Below are 19,960 nucleotides of genomic sequence, written 5' to 3' on the forward strand. Positions count from 1 at the left end.
AGTTGTTTGGACACGTAACATAGTGTCCATCTTAGACACTACGTGTCGCCGCCTTTCAGGCTTGAGAAATTTTAGTGCAAGATCAAAATTATTTCCGCCTGTTTAGAAATTCCTTGCGGTTACAATAGTATATAAAATACTGGCTTCCATATGCAGTAGACGACATGCAATCTACGAAAATTGGTTGTCCGTCCCTTTAAGGTTGCGGACCCCTCGAAGCCCGTAGGAATGTTCGAGGCGAGTGTGGGTTGCCTCTTCAGAGCACACAGGGAAGAAGACTTGCGAGCCCGGTGTGAGGTGAAGTAAATGGATTCACTGCTGTACATATACTGCTCGTTCGATACCGCTTAGAACATAGTTGTCTGAAAGGAGAAGTTCCGTGCGGGAGCCCATCGTAACGAGGTCCAGACAAATTTTCCAACATCAGGGCATGAATAAGTTTGTATTGTCAAGACGTATATATATTTACGGCGTTATCGATTCACAGTAAGAATAACGAGCAGCATATTTGGGCGCTTTGCAGTTCAAGCCACGTTCACGTTGAAAGTTCCACTTATTTGACTTTGAAAACTCGATTCGTTTGGGAAGCCGGGATGAAGGACTATCCGATTTCATCCTAGTAGTATAGTCACATGTATACAACAAACAAAAGCTGGGAAGCCTTACCTCACACGAGCAGGTAACACAAACCCTAAAAGCTAGGCTCAGCGCTAATTTACACGTGAGCGAAAAAAATTATTCAAGCTGACAAGAGATTTCACTCAGGACTAGATAAAATAAATGTGTAATTTGCCATCTAAATGATGAGGCGAAATACTGTCAACGCCAGCAGCACAAGAAAGGTATACTATCCCGGACAGCCAAAATTGTACCTGATGTCTGCAGCACACGTACGGGTCCAGAGCTCTTTCCGGTTTTACAAGAATCCGACACCATACTTCAAACCCTACAGTAGAAAACAGCCAAAAAAATCCAGGGTGAAGTGTCACTAAAGAAAAATACCGCTTTACAAAAGAAATCTCAAACCAGTTCGGTCAACAAGCCGTTCGTAACTACGCCCCAGTCTCGACATTCCCTCGCGGATCACTGCGCCTGCGCGGAGCTCACGCGTCTGTTCCGACGCTTGGACACCGTAATTGAGAACTTCGTGGTGCTCTTCGCGGCCCCGCTACGGCGTCGCGCCACCCTGAGCGGAGAGGAGAGCTTCCATTTCTTCGCGTGCAGGTCGCGCAGCGTGTTGGCCGGCTGCAGCTGCGTCGTCTCCGGAAGCTGCGTCGCGAGCAGGCCGAACACGAACAGCACCGCCGCGTACAGAGCGTACAGCATGCCCTTGGCCACCAGCGGCATCATGTCGTTGAAGAAGGGTGTCAGCAGGGCTCCGACGCGGCCGCACGAGTAGCAGAGCCCTAAACCTGCACCTCGCAGCACTGTAGGGTACAACTCGGCCGAGTAGGTGAACACGGTGACGGCAGACAGGTCGAAGAGGAGCAGGTTTAGGACTATGAGTGACCTGGCTAGCCAGGCCTCGTCGACGAAGAAGACGAGTGCCACGGAGAGCGCTGCCGTGCCGGCGGAGAGCGCGAGCATGCTGGCGACGAGAGACTTCCGCCTGCCGATTCGACCAAGGATGAAGACGTCGCCCACCAGGCCGGGCATACGGAGCAGGAGGAGCAAGGTGCGCGCCACGAGGTTGCCCGCCAGGAGATCTCCGGTCGTCAGCTTGTAGAACACGCCGAAAAGGAGGAACCAGCAGCCGAATATCACAGCCGACCGCTGGCAAAGGGTCTTGTTGGTCATCAGGTAGAAGACGTTGACGTCTGCGAGTAGCGCGGGGAGAGACGTGAGCGTCGATGCGGAATTAGTAGACGCCCCTCAGCGTAGTGGTGCGTAGCGGTTAGGTCGAGAGGAGCAGTCTCGTCATCAAGAACAAACAGCCTGCAGAGACTTTTCAGTCCTTTTTTAAAGCGAAAGCTTTTTAAGTGGATGTGCGACGTCTTCGCAAGAAACTAATGTATTTCCCCATAGACCGGTTAGTCCGCTGAAAAGCTTTCAAAAGATTTTTAGACACACGGCGCCTGCTTTAAATAGAGCTTCCTTTGTGGCAAATAGGCTACTTTAAAATCGCGAAAACCAACGCATCTATAAGACAGTACACGCATCGATCATAAAGAAGAACAACAATAGTAGACCTTTGTCATAAACCACATATCGGTATACATTTAGATCGGTTATAGATGCATTTACTTGGTGCTCGAAAACTCGCCGCATGGGTTCGTTCTTCGCTTGGGATCTGCGTCTTTGAAGGTTTGCCGTTCGATAGGACGCACTCTCAGCGGTCGTTGAAGCACTTTTAGGGAAGGTTTTGACGCACTTTGGACACAGTTTTGATGCGTGAAAGCTTATTGCGCTTCTGTCAACTTTTTTTATTAATGGGTGGTAAAGTTCCTCTCTCTTAGGACAGACCTTCCTCCTTTCTACTAAAGTTAATTCAAGTTTTCTTTGGGAAACCATTATGAGCACGTGCTCCCAGTCCTGCGAGGCATGCATCGGAGCGTTAATCGTTCGGCTCAGAACCAGCGAGACCAAGCAAGGCTCGAGGCACTTCCACACCCACGAAGTTTGACACTGGCTAGCCTATGAACGGTTCGCATTAGTTGACCAAATGTCCTGAAGCCAGTTGAACTTCGTAAGTACGAAAACCGAAACAGTAATTCCTCTTATGGGCTTCCGCGTAGAGCCTTCGCAACTTCAATGTCCCTGCACACTGGACTCCTCGCTTGACTCTGACAGAATTCGTTTAAAGCGGGATGAAGCGGTGCAGCGTCGTCTGGTTATCTCTTGGAGACACAGAGACGGGGGTCATTTAGAGCGGCTAAGAAGCCAGCCGCCCCATGTTATAATAAACTAGCACGCGTTTGGTGCTGGAGAAGCTGGATAGGGATGGCGTCCAAAGCGGTAAAAAAGCTAGGCTACAGGCGACGTAAAACCAAAGGGCAAGGTCTCTTCTATGGCGAACCGCGTTCTCGCCAGCAAGGCGCCAGAACAACTTCCCTAAGTCATAATAATATGAACTCCCAGCGACTTAACGGGGCAGTCCGAGCCCATGCCTCCCTGGGCGCCACTGGAGCATTATTACTCGGAGTCCTAACTGCTACAGTACATCATTCTACGGCAGCAGCGATCCGGCCGAGAAGCATTTCCTTTTCTGCACCAGTGTTTAACGGGGAAGAGGAAACATTTTGGCGTCAGCTTCAAACCTTACCGCATCTACGAGAGCTTCACACCATGTACCCTACTATTCATCATTCGGACAAACGCCCTTCCTACACAAAAGAGTATGCTCCTCTTTACCACGTTACGCGGCCTGCCCCGACATCCCGAACATTCTCTGTGCACCGAGCCCAACTCTTGATCAATTTAAAGCTGCGCTGCTCAGTGCGCACCCGGAAAATCGGTGGCAGCTGGTACGACGGGTCGCTCGCGCAGCTAGAGCTGCATATGCCTTGCAATAGGGGCACCTCCTGTCCTTAAAAAGGAGGTGATTAGGTTATTCCTCCTACTCTTCCTCCTCTCGAGGAGTTTTAACTTTAAAACCTGATGTCCTGGCAAATTCGTATAGCTTTGTATTGCGACACTCAGTTACACAAGACAGAGACAAGTCAGCGATCATTCTTTGCCTGTAATTCTTTTCTTAGCTTCATGCCACTATAAAGCGCAGAGGGAAGATCGGGGTTTTCGGATCCCAGAATTTCGGTGGCTACCACCAGGGGGCTGCGACCAGGTTTAAAAGGCGACGCCATCTTGAATAAACCCCCTCTCGGATGATTCCTCATTTCACAAGTGAACATCGACTCTGTCGTGGCCTTGGAGGCCATCGCCATCACGACACTACAATACGGTTTACGTACCATGTTCCTGGCGGATAGTGTCGCTGTCAGCACTCAGTACCCCTGCTGTATCCACGTGCTTTTCCAGGCTCAGCCGCAACACCGCCAAGCGCTGGTTGAAGTCGGCAGGATCCATTCCGTTCACCTGTGCAGCCCACATCAGCACGCGTTCCGCGCGGGATAAGTCCGAAGCGGCCAGGATCAGGCAGGGCGACTCGTCCATGAGGTACACCACTAAGACCAGTCCACAGGTGGGCACCATGTAAGCGATTTGGGCGACTTTCCAGTTGTAGATGACACCGTAGACCAGTTCGTGGTAGACAGTGCCCGTCAGCAGGGCCCCGGCCACGGCGAAGCCGCAGAACTGGGCACGGTGCTGCGTGTCGGTGACCTCGAAGAGCAGGACCAGGGACGTGACGAGCGTGCTGGCGGCCGCGGCGGACAAGGCGAAGCGAAGAATGGCGAAAAGGATTAGGGTTAACGCGAACGGCAGCGCTATTCCCGCCACCACGATCAGGAACACAGAAATGACGAGGACGGGCCGGCGTCCGACGTTGTCCGCCATGATTCCCGCGATGGGGGAGCCTACCACGCCTCCCAGCATGTAGGCTGCATCTAGCAACGTCTTGATCCAGCTGCGCCCGCATACGAGGTCCCACTCGCTCACGATAGAGAGCACTCCATTGCCCAGGTCATAGTCCCAGCCGTTGTCGCATGGGACCATTGTCCGGTTGCCTGAGACATTTACCGTGAGGGGAAGCGGCGGCTCGTAGCGGAAACACTGGCTTTGGGTGTCGCCGTCAGCATCCGGAGGCAGGCTTGCGTTCTTCCAGGTCTCCACACTTAACGACGAATACTCGGGCGGAATCTTGCACCAATGGCGCACGGGCCTTGCCAGGTCATCGGCAGCTACTGCGTGCATGTAGGTCGCGAAGAAGGCCAAGGTGGTGCAGAGCAGCACGCGCATCTGGTAGCGGGATGTCCGAAGATGAGGATGTGGTACAGCGGTGACGTGAACGCCGGAGGAGCGGTTGCCGTGCCAGTGGCCCCGACGGTTGTCGTCACCCCAGCCTTTTGCAGTTCATCTGGGGAAGCCGGGGACAGCGAAAAGGGAGCCAGTTCTGGGTCAACTGGAGCTTGCTCAGAGACGCGGGTAGTACCGGCCTTCTCTAATCCGATGGGTGACGTTGGGAGAGCGGGGACCGCTCCGGGGAGGCAGGTGGTTGGTCACCCAGTGCGTCCTTCTCGGTAGAGCCCTTTTGCTCGCCGGTCTCCGGTCGTCCTTCGGGTGACGCAGGGGACTGTGGCGAAGAGGAGGGTGGTTGACCCATTGAGGCCTCTGCGTATGTTCCTTTTCGCATCCGGACCACGTGCGGCGCCTCGGTTGGCGTCGAAAACAGCGGAGGGGGGCTGTGGGGCTGCTGCGTCCTAGGCTCGAATCGCTCCTGGCCATTTTTCTCGTCGTCCCCGCGCACTCTACCGGGCGTCGACGGGTGGTGCGATGGGGCAGCGTGTGGTTGCTCGGGTTGAGGCTCTTGTCGGATCATGCTCTTTCTGCGGCTGGCCGCGCGGGCTTCCTCGCGTGACGCCGGGGATAGCTCAGGGGAGGCGAAGTCCTTGTGGGTAGGACCACCTTCTCGTGTACTCATTTTTCTGCCAGCCTTGTGTCGTCTTTCGCGTGACCCCGAAGAAGCGGTTGGCTTTCGGTTCTGCGTGTCCTTGTCTCGCATCCGGCTCCTTGTTTTGGTGGCTTCTTTTCGTCCCTCGGTCGCCCGCTGCGAGGGCTGAAGCGGGGCAGTGTATTCGTCGGGGATACGACCCTTATTTCTGCTGGTCTCCTGCGGCCCCTCGAGGCACGCAGAGGATGGCAAGTGGGATGCGGATGGCTGGTCCTTCGGGGTATTCTCTCTTCGCATTGGGCTCCGCGTCTCGCCGGCCTTGTGTCGCCCATCAGTTGACGCCGCAGGTTGCGACGGCAGGGTAATGTGCCGTTGGTCGTGCTCGGTGTGCAAGTGCGTCGGGCTCTTGCCTCCCTTCTTGCTCATTTTGCGTTGTCAGGGCTGCGCTGGTGGCTCGTCCCGGCTTCAGCAGGCGGGAGTGGTGGAGTGTCTTGGAATGCGACTGCTGTGGCGACGATAGCTGCTGCTTCTTCCTCGTTTCGACCGCTGCGTGAGCACGTTGGTTGCTTGGTTGTTGGTTCCTTATGTTATGGCGCGTACCCACGCGGGGGATTGGCCAAGAAGCTGCCTGTAATAATTAGGCTGTGACCCGGTTTATTTTAGAGAGAGAAAAAAAGAAGTACGAGAAAAAACATTGAGAGTAGAAAAAGAAATCTTTGGATAGAACAGGATTGTCAGGAAAAAAAAAACTTGCGAATGAAGGCATAGCTATCTAGCAGGGCATCCGGCCTGTCGCCGCAACAAAGGAATGAAAGGCGATCACGACATCTCTGTGGCAATATCCTATGACGGAAGCACCCAGGGAAAGAAGAACGGTTAAGGATAAAGGGAGATTCAGCCGATTAAACGTGTATTCAAGGTGCGTGCGTCGCATCGAGGAAAAGCTGCGGCAATTTAAAAGAAAGTGTTCTATTGTTTCAGGGTCCTTGCAGAAAGGACATTGAGGAGATAACGGCTGACCAGCTTTGTGTAGATAAAAATTTAAAGGGGGGATTCTGCAACGAAATTTTGTGATTGCGACCTCACATTTACGAGATTCGCAGAATTTAGGCTTCTATAAGTGAGAGAGGTGAATATAGTCGGAGCATGAACGAAGGGCATCTTGCCGATTAATTTGTAAAACTTGAAGGCGCCTGAACCTCGCCCCCAAAAGAAAACTGTCAATTGGGCAATTCACGACGGCAGGACCCCCAGGAGCCAAATTGGCTAATTGGTCTGCCATTTCATTGAAGATTATCCCTGCGTGACCAGGGACCCACACGAACCGGATCTCGCGAAGCTGGTAAGGAATGAATGAACGGAATGACCTGAGAATGGAAGAATCCTTATCATTTGTTAGAGCAGTGCATACGGAGAGAGAATCCGAAAGGATAACCACCCCCGCAAATCTGTGCTGTAGTTTATTAAGGGCTAAGATTATCGCCAATAATTCTGCCTGAAAGATCGGGGTATAGTCTGGCAGCCTGATTGAGAAGGACCAATCTAGATGCTGAGAATATATTCCTACCCCAGCCTTCTCATCACTTTACGAGGCATCTGTGGCAATGACGACATCAGTACGAAGAGTGGCCAAGTGAACTTCAAGTAAATGATTGAGTAATCGGGCCGGCAATAATTTCGCATGCGAAGGAAAAATGTTGTCCAAGCTTATGTCGACAGGCGACAAATTATCAGAATAGGGCTGGAGTAGAAAAAGATCTGCACGAAGAGGCTGCAGCCATGCCTGTACGCAATCCAATTGAGGACGCTGAAATCGGGGCCACGTAAATCCTCGAAAAAGGTCAGGCCTCAAGAGGAAAATGGGTTGAGCCTCATATAATGGAGATTCAAACAGTTTTAGAAGTGTTACAACAGTTAACAATTTAAATCGATCCAGAAGTGAAGGCAACCGTGCCTCAAGGTACAATACAGAGTTAGCTACATACTTTGGCAACCCTAAACATAAACGCAACGCCAATCTCTCAATAAGAAATAGGGGATGGAGTTTGTACGTCGCGCAGCCAGAAAATAACACGCAACCAAATTCCAATACTGGGCGAACATAGCAACGATGAAGTGTGCTGACGACATTTGTTTCGTCTTCTTTCGTACTGTACCATGTACCGGCGGTAATTAATTATTAGATACCTGAGAGTGTCGATAAAGCGAGCACTGTAGGTACCAGCAGGAAAGTTTGGCATTTTTACGTTACCCACTGTTTTGTTAATGGTTTACTAATATGCAAATGATATAGTATTATAACGGATACTCTACTTAAGTAGCTTTGGTGGCTCTCAATTGAACCGCTACAAGTGTAATCATAACAGTGCAAGAGTAGACGAAGACTGAGACAACGCGAAACGGAACGTGTGCCGACTTTCCCCGCTTGCTGCACTCGTGAACGTTATAAGTATAGTGCCTAATGTTCGAATGCCAGAACGCTTATAGGGAAAAAAAACGCGCCACTTAAGCCCGCCTGCGTGCTGTGCACACGAAAGTTACGTGGTTCCCTATGAAATATATAAGCAGAATGAGGTACTCCGGTGAATGTTTAATGCGAAACCGTTCAGATAGTTTTGTACTAATATATACGAAAGGGAACTTTGGCGCTACTGCCTAGACGAGCAGCGCTTGAAGGAACGTCGATCCTCCAGCTTGACTCTTTGAAGCCGTTATCGCTGACCGGAGAGGTCCGAGACGGACAGTGTCACTTCCCAGGACTCTAGGAAGTTTTGTTGCAATACGGTCCGGCACTTCTATACGGCGAGGAAAAGGTCTGCCTTCCGATGGCATTTATGGCATTCTTCGTGGTACTTGTCTGGAAACAAGTACTAATTTGGACTTATCTGTGTAGGTATTGGCCTGTATTTTCCTAATGTGTTAGGCCTCCTCCGCGTCTAGTAGAAGGTGAAATTTCGGCATTTATTTTCTGTCTTGTCTGCATTACTGGAGTCGGTCAGTGGCCGTACTGTATAGGGAGGAAGGGCGTACGAATGCTCGGACTGCCCGCGGTCCATGATTTGCTCGCGAGAGAGTCTGCTTTTTAGTTTCCTTCGAGTCCCTGATGGGCCGGGTCCATATTATTGTGTGTTGGACTCTTGGCGTCAGAGCCATTATATTCTTTGTTGTTTTAGGAATAGTGTCGTAAATTAGGTGCCTAATTGCTCTCGTGGAGTTAGTAATGGTGGCGCGATTTTTGTTTTTGTGCTCGCCCCACCTTATGGACACTAGCGTGGCGGTGGTTTCGGCTTGTTGTATGTTCCGTTTGTTGCTCATTGGGAAGTTCAGGGTTTTCTCGCCGCACTTGACTACCACCGCTGAGGTGTTGCCACGGCGGTTAGCTGCGCGTCGGTGTAGCCTGCGTCCAGGTCTTTGCCGTGGGTCTTCAGAATGTATCTTGTTCCTGACAATCTTCTTCAGGCCGACATTAAGAATATTAGGCAGGCATATCAGCAAGGCCACCACCTTGGACAAGCTAAAAAAAGAAGACAGCAATTGGCTAGAGTGCTCCGAAAAATCACAAAAAGAAAAGGCGTGAAGGAAGAAGACGCTACCAAGCTGGTGCAAACATTAGGGTGGAGCAGAATTATTTACAGCTTACCATACCATCTCGACAAAAATCAACATGAAAGAGTTGTTGCACTTATCAGAACTACGAGCAAGACAGGCCTCGACCTTCGGATACACACCTCCAATGAAACATTCCACAAGTTGGGAATGTGCAACCCCTTTGGGCAGATAAAAGACACTCTCCTGGAATGCCAGAAAGAACGACTGCTGAAAATCAAGCCTGGAAGAGAAATACTCAAAAGAGCCGGGTACTCAGTCCACTCAGGGTACATACAAAAGATAACAGAAGTTGCCCCTCAACAAAAAGCGAGCCTCAAAATTCCACCTATTCCCCAAAAATGAATCCTACATGCGCACTCTACGAAAGCCAACTTTCTCTGACAATGATGATGATGGTGGGTGAAGTGAGAGTTGAAACACGAAGCTTCTCTGGTCGAAAGCTGGTATCTTCAAAATACGAAGTCATGCCCAAAATCCAAATCGTTACGCCCAAAACACAGTGCAGGAAAGCCTGCTTACACAATGGGTTTCCACAAAGGCACACCAAGCTCCTCAAGAACAAGAAAAAAATGTGGTGGATCCGTCTTTCATAGGATTCGGTAAAACATGCAAATGAAAGGTGCCTTCACAGGAGCAGTTGAATGTTAAAGGAACCTCCTTCATGCGCAAAGGGTTCGCGAGCCTGACCCCACCAGAAGAAGTGACGCCGACACGCAAGAAACAAATGAAATAACCGGTTTATTCTGGGCCAACAAAACCAAAAATAATATGCACAGAATCAGCAGCTTGAAAAAAAAATCGCGCCAATCCCCCCCCTGAATGTGGTTGGAAAGCAAAGCTGTAAACGGCACCCATAACGATTACCCATGCGACGTCACTTAAATTCACTCACATCGCTCGACAAATAGTAAAACCAGATGGAAGTGAAATTAACTTAACCACACAATTTATTACTTCAAAGAGATATTATTGGTAAGGTTTAATGGGTGCATGATGCATGAACGGTGTTTGGTTGAGTTTCATTAGTGTAGCACAAGAGAGAAAACTTTTTTTTTATAAAATCAAACTAAGCTCCAACCCGATGTTAGACGATCTGACTTCTCCGTCTCTACGCCGCGGACTTAGGCGATGAGATTTGCGGCAAAGAAGGAGGAGGAAGAAATTCTTCTGTTACGACGTATGTTATAGTTTTTTTTTTCCCCTCAAAATTGCCAACATCACTTCCCTCACAGTCCACAGCTCTATTTTACCCTTAGTTTGAATTCTTGACCAGTTTCCCCAATCTGACTTGGCCAATCCCCCAGAGTGGGTACGCGCCACTGATTTTTGGTTCCAACCAACCAACCAACCTACGATTTCTGAACGGATCAGAGTGCAGCCCTGGGGAGTAATTCCTCTTCTGTGGGGCCCATATGCAGTCCGTGCGGCCTGTGTTCTGTCCACCCGCTGTAGCTGGGTAGGTAGAGAGGGCCTGGACAGCAGCATCTCCCATTGCTCTTGTTGGGTAGTTGACGGAAAGAGAGGAGGGTGCTCAGGGGTAAAGCCACACACCCCGATTACGGGGTGGCGTATTCCTACTTCTGAGCAAAATTTACGTTCAGCGGCGTAGCGATTCGGATGCATTAAGTGAAGACGCGCAGGCTGTGGGAAGGCGCCCGAATTGTATAAGCCGTAGGGTAGTTTGTTGTTCTCTGGAAAGGTCAGGGTAAGGCGAAGGTATGGTCTGTCTCAGAAGGGGATAATCGGGGTTATCTCCGTGAAGGTGACAAGCGGGTGACTGTCCTCGTGCAGCTCCATAGAGCGGGAGGTAAAAGCGCAGGCTTGTTGGGTGGGCGAATGTGTTACCCTTCATTGAAGCGTGAGGGGGTGTCCAGATGAGCTGAATGGAATCGTTTGGGGAGTGATTTTTTTCCACGCGCAGTGCAGGTCAGGACACCTAACCCGACTGGTAATTCCAGTAGGCTTGCTGGTAATCGGTGACTACCCTCCGAACCCCTGGTTAAGTGAGAGCCAAGGTGATAGCTGCCTCTTCTGCTGCCGTCATTTCTTGGGTCCTAAGCGAGGCACAGGCAAGGAGGTTGGTTCTGGAGGTAGCCACGATGATGGCGTATTGCTGCCCTCGATGTTTGGAGGCGCCTGTGTAGAAAACTGCATGATCCCTACCGAGGGTGGTGTTTAGCCCTTGAGCCCGTGCTTCTCGGTGACCCTCGTCATGTGAGGGGTGCATATTTCTAAGCAAAGAAAAAATCTTTAGTTTTAGTCGCCAAGAGTCTGGGAGTAGGTCAAGTGGAGTGACATTCTTTGCTGCCCAGCCAATCTCGTTGAAGCATGCGGTTACCCATCGCAGTTCTGAGTTGGACCTTCTGGTTAGAAAGATGGCCTTCTATCAGCTCTTCCACCGTATTGTGGAGCCCCGTGCTAAGCAGCCTCTGTGTGGACGCACTCATGAGAAGACCAATGGCCTGCTCAACCGCCTTTGTAATCATTATATAAAGCATCTCTATGTATTCCTTCTCGAGAAGACAGGGGGTTGACGTAAGTGACTCTCGAGAGGACAAAAGCTTCATTTAATCGAAAGGTACCAGATTCCTTTAGGCCTCGCTTCTTGGTGGCAACTTGCCTGATCATGTGTATGATTTTATTAATGCTGTTTTGTAGGCGCTGCAAGGAGACGTGACTCTTGGTGTTAGCCTCGAGATGTGGCCCAGGATCTTGATACTGGGGCTTGGAGTGATGGCCTGGTCATCAAGGATTATTTGTATGTATTCCTTGAATTGGCGTGAGGGCGGACGACAAGGAGCTGTGATTTTTTACGTGAACACTGGAGGCCACAGGCTTTTGCACATTGGCGTACTAGAATTGAGACGCCATGCATTGGTGTGAGCTTCCTTTAATTTTTGTAACTCTTAGCACATGAGCAAGGTGCGCTCAGGGCCGCTAGACGGGCGTGAGTGGTCGCGTTACAATTTCACGTGGCATTCAGCAACAACGCAGAGGGTAAACCCGTAGATGTGCTTGGTGAGTACCCCGCCTGTCTTCCCCGTCTTCGCGTGGGCTCCTAGCTAAATCGGTAAGACAACGGGCTTTCGCTTTGTTAGTCTATTAGTTCCAGCTTCGATTCCCGGCGGTGCCAGTAAATTCTTTTATTTGTTCGCTGGAGTTTTCTGGTGACACCAACGGTCGCGAAAGAACCCTTGGGGGGTAGAGGTAAAAAGCTTTGCTTTAAAACAACGGTCATGGGAACAACGCCACAGCGGAGCCTTTCCTAAATTCACGCGCTTCCCCCGTACACGAAGGCGCTGGCATCGAGACACCAACTGTCGGTGCTCAGTAGCGTCATGATGCGCTAGTTCGCTTCGCCTCTTCTAGATGGAAGCACCATCTGAATGAGTCATAGGGAAGGACATAAAGCGCGTTCGTAGAGCTTCTGACGTCGCTGCTTATAGCGCAGTCGTAGAACGCCAGGTACTTTCCGTTGCGGCGAGAGGGCTCGAGAGGGCATGGGCTCGAATCCAGGCGCCGCAGCGTCAGTTGCACTTTTCCTGGTGGCGTCACTTTTGTGACGAATATGACGTGAGTGAGCTCTTGGTGTACCTGCGCATAAAACAGTTTCGTGTTAACAAACGCTTCCCGTTACCCGAATCGAAACTGGGTCCTTCGCGCTACGAAGTCGATTTGTATCCAAGAGCGTCATTCCGTTTTTTATTCTTTTCAGTCCGGAACACTTTGGGAGTCGGCTTCTCGTCGTAGCTCGTTCGTTATCCTGGTATCTAGCCACCGCTGTCACACGGCGTCACACACCCGAACAGAAACTTCGAAAGGATCACCGCTTGTCTCTCAATTCAGCCTTCCTGCCAAAAGTTCAAAGAATACTTGAACAAGGAATTTGTATAGGCGGTATTTGTTGAAAAGTTTAGCTGTCAATTTCTTCACTCAGCAACACTGGAAATGGCCACGGACATGGCGCGGTTTGTGCCACTGCGGCCGCACGCCGAAGAAAAAAATAACACCGGCGTGCGTCGTCTGCTCCGCTTCAACACGATTCTCAACGGTGTTGTCAACAGAGATGTTATTAATCGCACTCACATCAGAGTCATGGGATAACTTTGCGTTGGGCGGTCTAGAGCTTGGATACAATACAAGACTACGCTTTATGGCTCACTTGTGCATTTGGGACTGCGAAAGAGTAGCGAATGCTTTCCTATCATCATCAGCAGCAGCCTAATCAGGTCACTTGCAGGACGAAGTCCTCTCCCATTGACCTACAACCACTCCTATACCGTGCCGCTCTAGTTCATTCTTTGCCTGCGACATTCCACATTTTGTCTCTACATCGAGTAATCGGCCTTCCTGTTCTTCTAGACCCGTCTCTAGGCGTCCACTGTGTCCTCCTGTCTGTCCACCGGCTGTCATTTTACCTAACTACGAATCCAGCCCAAGCCGATTTTTGTTTCTTTATTTGAACTATGATGTCATCCACTGAAGTTTTTAGATGCAAAGCATCTTTTAGTCGACCCTCCGTTGTCCGGCGTCCGCAACTCTCCCCCTACACTATAAAAAAAGAAATAGTTAGCGGCGCCCGGTTTCGATCGCACGACTCTCTCGCAGCAACGGGAGGTACTTCGCGCTCTTCCCACAGCGCTATAAAGCCCGGACAGGAGCAAGTGCTACGAACGTGCCTTATGTCCTTGACTCATTCAAACTACGTCGAGAAGCTACTGATACAACGAAGGCACGCGAAGCTGAACGTCCACGGAAAAGTCGAACTTAAAACTTTAGAGGAGGACGTTGAATTACCCGTGGGAAAGCTGTGGCGCGAAGCGCCACGCGCCTTGCAGCTCAACCAGAGAAGTGGACGAAGAGGGCGGGCAGCGGGGTAGGAGCGTGAGCACGCAATAAAGACGAGAACCAGGAGGTGTTCGATCAGGTAACACCGGTGTCGGTCTCTTCGCTGTCTCTACATTTCTCTGACTCTACATGGGGGTTCACACTACGTTCCCATTCGTGCTCCGATAAATGAAACAACATAACAGCAACACAATGGAATCTACACGGAACCCCTATGGTGCTTCGCATCCTCCTCATGGTTCCCCACGGGAAGATGGTGTAATTTTTTTCCCTCACCCAGGAAGCTCGTTTCCTGTTATTAAGTGTTACTCCGATCATTATTCGTTCAATTGCCCGTTGAGCTGACGTAAGTTTATTTCTGGTATGATAAGGAGTTGCGCTGGTCGGCATAAAGACGAGTTGGCACAAAAATGTTAAAAATGCACTTCCTGTCTGTATCCATACCGAAATCATCGTTAAAAACCGACTCCAAAAGTACACCTGTTGTGATAACGCCTTATGCAGGGTGTCCAACCTGTCATGCACCAAAATGTTTAAAAAGAGCAATGACGTTACTCCAAGACGACTAAGTGCGTAATGTTCCCACCACAGTGAAGTATCGGGGAGTAATTGGTTTCGTTACTAGGATCTAATGAATTAATTGGAATTAATTGCAATGTAATTAATTCCAAATAATTTCAATAATTTCAATAATTGGAACTTAACACGAGAAGTACTGTCGCAATCATTACAGTGTCAATGAAGCACTTGTACCTACTGGCGAGGGGCATCTAACTACGGTACTGTCATCGACAAACTAATTGCGCACTCATTAATTTACACGGATAAAGAAACCTTGTGAAATATGAAAAATATACCACGTGAAGGCGCTCCCGCCTGCATCGTAAAGCAATGCCCTCGAACACTCACTCTGAGTTAGCCAGAATGATAAAAGAAAAGAAAGAAGCACTCGCGACCTAGTCTTTTCGTTATCTGCCGCAAGTGCCCCACGAACCTTCATATTGCTGCTTCTTCCATGGATGCCATTATCAAGGTTATGAACTCTATTAGGTGATGCGCTGTCTCTTCGGGCGTGTGACAGGCAAAGCAGTTGCCTTCAATCAACTTATTTGAGGGCCATGTTTAATGAAGCAAGTGGGAGCGGCGTCACTTGGTAGTTTTTATATTTCGCGGGCTTTCTTTAAGACGAAATGAGCAGGCCATGCAATGCGAAGGCTGGATAACCGTTGGTGATTAAGGGTAACAGGGTGGGTCCTTCGAGAATGCAAGCGCGGCAGGGGGCGGGAGAAAGTTAGGTGGGCATATGAGATCAGGAAGTTTGCGGGGATAAATTGGTCGCAGTTAGCACAGGACCGGGATAGTAGGAGATCTTTGGGACAGACCTTCGCCCTGCAGTGGGCGTAGAGAGGCTGACGGTGGTGGTGATGATGATGATTGTTGTATGCCAAATGGCCAGTACCTGTTGACGACGTCAGATCTAAAGGCGTCATGATACGACCGTAACATGCATACCCGCACTACCCCCTTCTATGACGGCTATCAATATTAACCCGAGCGAATTATTGAACATGGAGGCGCAAGATGTTGAGAACTGTCTCGCTCGTCTGCCAATTATCTCTGCACGTTCTTTGGCTGAGCCCAGCTGGGATCCCAATAAATGCCACGTATTGGGATCCCAATACGTGGCTTCATAAAATGCCTGATACATCCCCACCATCCCACGAGTGATAAAGTTTATGTCTATCACCTTGCTATTCAATGTGCTCTTGTGATCATGTTTGATGAGGAGGAGCACTAAATGTCAAATGGGCGAAGGTCGTGTAGTAGGCGGTGTTTAAAGGGACAGACAGACGATTTTTGTCGAGTATATTCTGGTTATCCCAAAGGAAAGGGCGTCACTTAAAACCCCTTAACCCAAAACGGTTTTACTGAAAGTTCACTGGAACTTTTGAAATCGGCATTTTCAGATCTATCAGCCGTACGTGCCCCGCCTAAAGGAATGCCGGCAACAATTACAGTGATCCGAGCGGCAACACACTTAACAGCACGTAAGATTGAAAGAGGCACTTAAAAACTTTCCCCTGGATGAAACAAAGATGCTGTGCAACCTCTCCTATTCCCTGATGCGGTTTGCAAATAATGCGTTGTTAATCAACGGAGTTGTTTGGACACGTAACATAGTGTCCATCTTAGACACTACGCGTCGCCGCCTTTCAGACTTCAGAAATTTTAGTGCAAGATCAAAATTATTTCCGCCTGTTTAGAAATTCCTTGCAGTTACCATAGCATATAAAATGCTGGCTTCCATATGAGCTAGACGACATGCAATCTACGAAAATCGGTTGTCCGTCCCTTTAAGGTTGCGGACCCCTCGAAGCCCGTAGGAATGTTCGAGGCGAGTGTGGGTGGCCTCTTCAGAGCCCACAGGGAAGATGACTTGCGAGCACGGTGTGAGGTGAAGTAAGTGGATTCACTACTGTACATATACTGCTCGTCCGATACCGCTTAGAACATAGTTGTCTGAAAGGAGAAGTTCCGTGCGGGAGGGAGTCCATCGTAACGAGTTCGACACAAATTTTCCAACATCAGGGCATCAATAAGTTTGTATTGTCAAGACGTATGTATATTTACGGCGTTGTCGATTCACAGTAAGAATGACAAGTAGCATATTTGGGCGCTTTGCAATTAAAGCCACGTTGAACTCTCCGATTCACATTGAAAGCTCCATTCATTTGACGTTGAAAGCTCGATTCGTTTGGTTGGGAAGCCGGAATGAAGGACTATCCGATTTCATCCTAGTAGTATAGTCACATGTATACAACAAACAAAAGCTTGGAAGCCTTACCTCACACGAGCAGGTAACACAAACCCTAAAAGCTAGGCTTAGCACTAATTTACACGTGAGCGAAAAAAAGTTCTTCAAGCTGACAAGATATTTCACTCAGGACTAGATAAAATAAATGTGTAGTTTGCCATCTAAATGATGAGGCGAAATCCTGTCAACGCCAACAGCACAAGAAAGGTATACTGTCCCGGACAGCCAAAATCGCACCTGATGTATGCAGCACACGTACGGGTCCAGAGCTCTTTCCGGTTTTACAAGAATCCGACGCCATACTTCAAACCTAGTAGAAAACAGCCAAAAAAATCCAGGGGGAAGTGTCACTAAAGAAAAATACCGCTTTACAAAAGAAATCTCAAAGCAGTTCGGTCAACAAGCCGTTCGCAACTCCGCCCCAGTCTCGATATTCCCTCGCGGATCACTGCGGCTGCGCGCAGCTCATGCGTCTGTTCCGACGCTTGGACACCGTGATTGACAACTTCGTGGTGCTCTTGGCGGCCCCGCTACGGCGTCGCGCAACCCTGAGCGGAGAGGAGAGCTTCCATTTCTTCGCGTGCAGGTCGCGCAGCGTGTTGGCCGGCTGCAGCTGCGTCGTCTCCGGAAGCTGCGTCGCGAGCAGGCCGAACACGAACAGCACCGCCGCGTACAGAGCGTACAGCATGCCCTTGGCCACCAGCGACATCATGTCGTTGAAGAAGGGTGTCAGCAGGGCTCCGACGCGGCCGCACGAGTAGCAGAGCCCTAAACCTGCACCTCGCAGCACTGTAGGGTACAGCTCGGCCGAGTAGGTGGACACGGTGACGGCAGACAGGTCGAAGAGGAGCAGGTTCAGGACTATGAGTGACCTGGCTAGCCAGGCCTCGTCGACAAAGAAGACGAGTGCCACGGAGAGCGCTGCCGTGCCGGCGGAGAGCGCGAGCATGCTGGCGACGAGGGACTTCCGCCTGCCGATTCGACCAAGGATGAAGACGTCGCCCACCAGGCCGGGCATACGGAGCAGGAGGAGCAAGGTGCGCGCCACGAGGTTGCCCGCCAGGAGATCTCCGGTCGTCAGCTTGTAGAACACGCCGAAAAGGAGAAACCAGCAGCCGAATATCACAGCCGACCGCTGGCAAAGCATCTTGTTGGTCATCAGGTAGAAGACGTTGACGTCTGCGAGTAGCGCGGGGAGAGACGTGAGCGTCGATGCGGAATTAGTAGACGCCCCTCACCGTAGTGGTACGAAGCGGTTAGGTCGAGAGGATCAGTCTCGTCATCAAGAACAAACAGCCGGCACAGACTTTTCATTCCTTTTTTAAAGCGAAAGCTTTTTAAGTGGACGTGCGGCGTATTCGCAAGAAACTAATGTATTTCCCCATAGACCGGTGGGTCCACTAAATAGCTTTCCAAAGATTTTTAGAGACACGGCGCCTGCGTTAATAGAGCTTCCTTTGTGGCAAATAGGCTACTTTAAAATCGCGAAAACCAACGCTTCTATAAGACAGTACACGCATCGATCATAAAGAAGAAGAACAATAGTAGACCTTTATGTCTTAAAGCACATATCGATATACATTTAGATCGGTTATAGATGCATTTACTTGGTGCTCGAAAAATCGCAGCATGGGTTCGTTCTCCGTTTGGGATCTGCGTCTTTGAAGGCTTGCCGTTCGATTGGACGCACTCTCAGAGGGGGTTGAAGGAAGGTTTTGACGCACTTTGGACAGAGTTTTGATGCGTGAAAGCTTTCGCGCTTCTGTCAACATTTTTTATTAATGGGTGGTAAAGTTCCTCTCTCTTAGGACATAGACCCTCCTCCTTTCTACTAAAGTTAATTCAAGTTTTCTTTGGGAAACCATTCTGAGCACGTGCTCCCAGTCCTGCGAGGCACGCATCGGAGCGTTAATCGTTCGGCTCAGAACCAGCGAGACCCAACAAGGCTCGAGGCACTTCCACACCCACGAAGTTTGACACTGGCTAGCCTATGAACGGTTCGCATTAGTTGACCAAACGTCCTGAAGCCAGTCGAACTTCGTAAGGACGAAAACCGAAACAGTAATTCCTCTTACGCGCTTCCGCGTAGAACCTTTCGCAGCTTCAGTGTCCCTGCACACTGGACTCCTCGCTTGACTCTGACAGACGTCGTTTAAAGTGGGATGAAGCGGTGCAGCGTCGTCTGGTTATCTCTTGGAGACACTGAGATGGAGGTCATTTAGAGCAGCTAAGAAGCCAGCCGCCCCATGTTTTTATTAAGTAAACTAGCACGCGTTTGGTGCCACAGAAGCTGGATAGGGATGGCGTTCAAAGCGGTAACAAAGCTAGGCTATACAGGCGACGTAAAACCAAAGGGCAAGGAGGTCGCTTCTATCGCGAACCGCGTTCTCGCCAGCAAGGCGCCAGAACAACTTCACTAAGTCATAATAATATGAACTCCCAGCGACTTAACGGCGCAGTCCGAACCCATGCCTCCCTGGGCGCAACTGGAGGATTATTACTCGGAGTCCTAACTGCTACAGTACATCATTCTACGGCAGCAGCGATCCGGCCGAGAAGCATTTCCTCTTATGCACCAGTGTTTAACGGGGAAGAGGCAACATTTTGGCGTCAGCTTCAAACCTTACCGCATCTACGAGAGCTTCACACCATGTACCCTACTATTCATCATTCGGACAAACGCCCTTCCTACACAAAAGAGTACGCTGCTCTTTACCACGTTACGCGGCCTGCCCCGACATCCCGAACATTCTCTGTGCACCCAGTCCAACTCTTGATCAATTTAAAGCTGCGCTGCTCAGTGTGCACCCGGAAGATCGGTGGCAGCTGGTACGACGGGTCGCTCGCGCAGCTAGAGCTGCATAGGCCTTGCAATAGGGGCACCCCCCGTCCTTAAAAAGGAGGTGATTAGTCTATTCTTCATACTCTTCCTCCTCTCGAGGAGTTTTAACTTTAAAACCTGATGTCCTGGCAAATTCGTATAGCTTTGTATTGCGACACTTAGTTACACAAGACAGAGACAAGTCAGCGATCATTCTTTGCCTGTAATTCTTTTCTTAGCGTCATGCGATTATAAAGCGCAGAGAGAAAATCGGGGTTTTCGGATCCCAGAATTTCGGTGGCTACCACCAGGTGGCTGCGGACAGGTTTAAAAGGCGACGCCATCTTGAATAAACCCCCTC

The 19,960-nt window shown here is 50.0% G+C and overlaps 1 protein-coding gene across 1 annotated transcript; it reads right to left on the reverse strand.

The window, feature by feature from the left end:
* Window positions 1-1,083: 1,083 nt before the first annotated feature.
* LOC144139622 (solute carrier family 22 member 7-like) lies at window positions 1,084-4,854 on the reverse strand. The gene is made up of 2 exons (XM_077671919.1): window positions 3,909-4,854; window positions 1,084-1,817 (listed from the first exon to the last, which is right to left on the reverse strand). Exons 1-2 carry the CDS (start codon window positions 4,852-4,854, stop codon window positions 1,084-1,086), a joined length of 1,680 nt encoding a protein of 559 aa, XP_077528045.1.
* Window positions 4,855-19,960: the final 15,106 nt, after the last annotated feature.

This window comes from Haemaphysalis longicornis, unplaced genomic scaffold (genome assembly GCF_048455015.1).
Source record: "Haemaphysalis longicornis isolate Haplotype H1 unplaced genomic scaffold, Haemaphysalis longicornis Haplotype H1 scaffold_5, whole genome shotgun sequence".
In the NCBI taxonomy this organism is placed as follows: Eukaryota; Metazoa; Arthropoda; class Arachnida; order Ixodida; family Ixodidae; genus Haemaphysalis; species Haemaphysalis longicornis.

What these genes read in the sequence shown, in the direction of transcription:
- LOC144139622 (XM_077671919.1), bottom strand. Translation starts at nt 4,854, where the DNA reads ATGCGCGTGCTGCTCTGCACCACCTTGGCCTTCTTCGCGACCTACATG. An exon ending in CACTATCCGCCAGGAACATG is followed by an intron (nt 1,818 to 3,908) that starts GTACGTAAACCG and finishes CGCTACTCGCAG; the next exon opens with ACGTCAACGTCTTCTACCTG.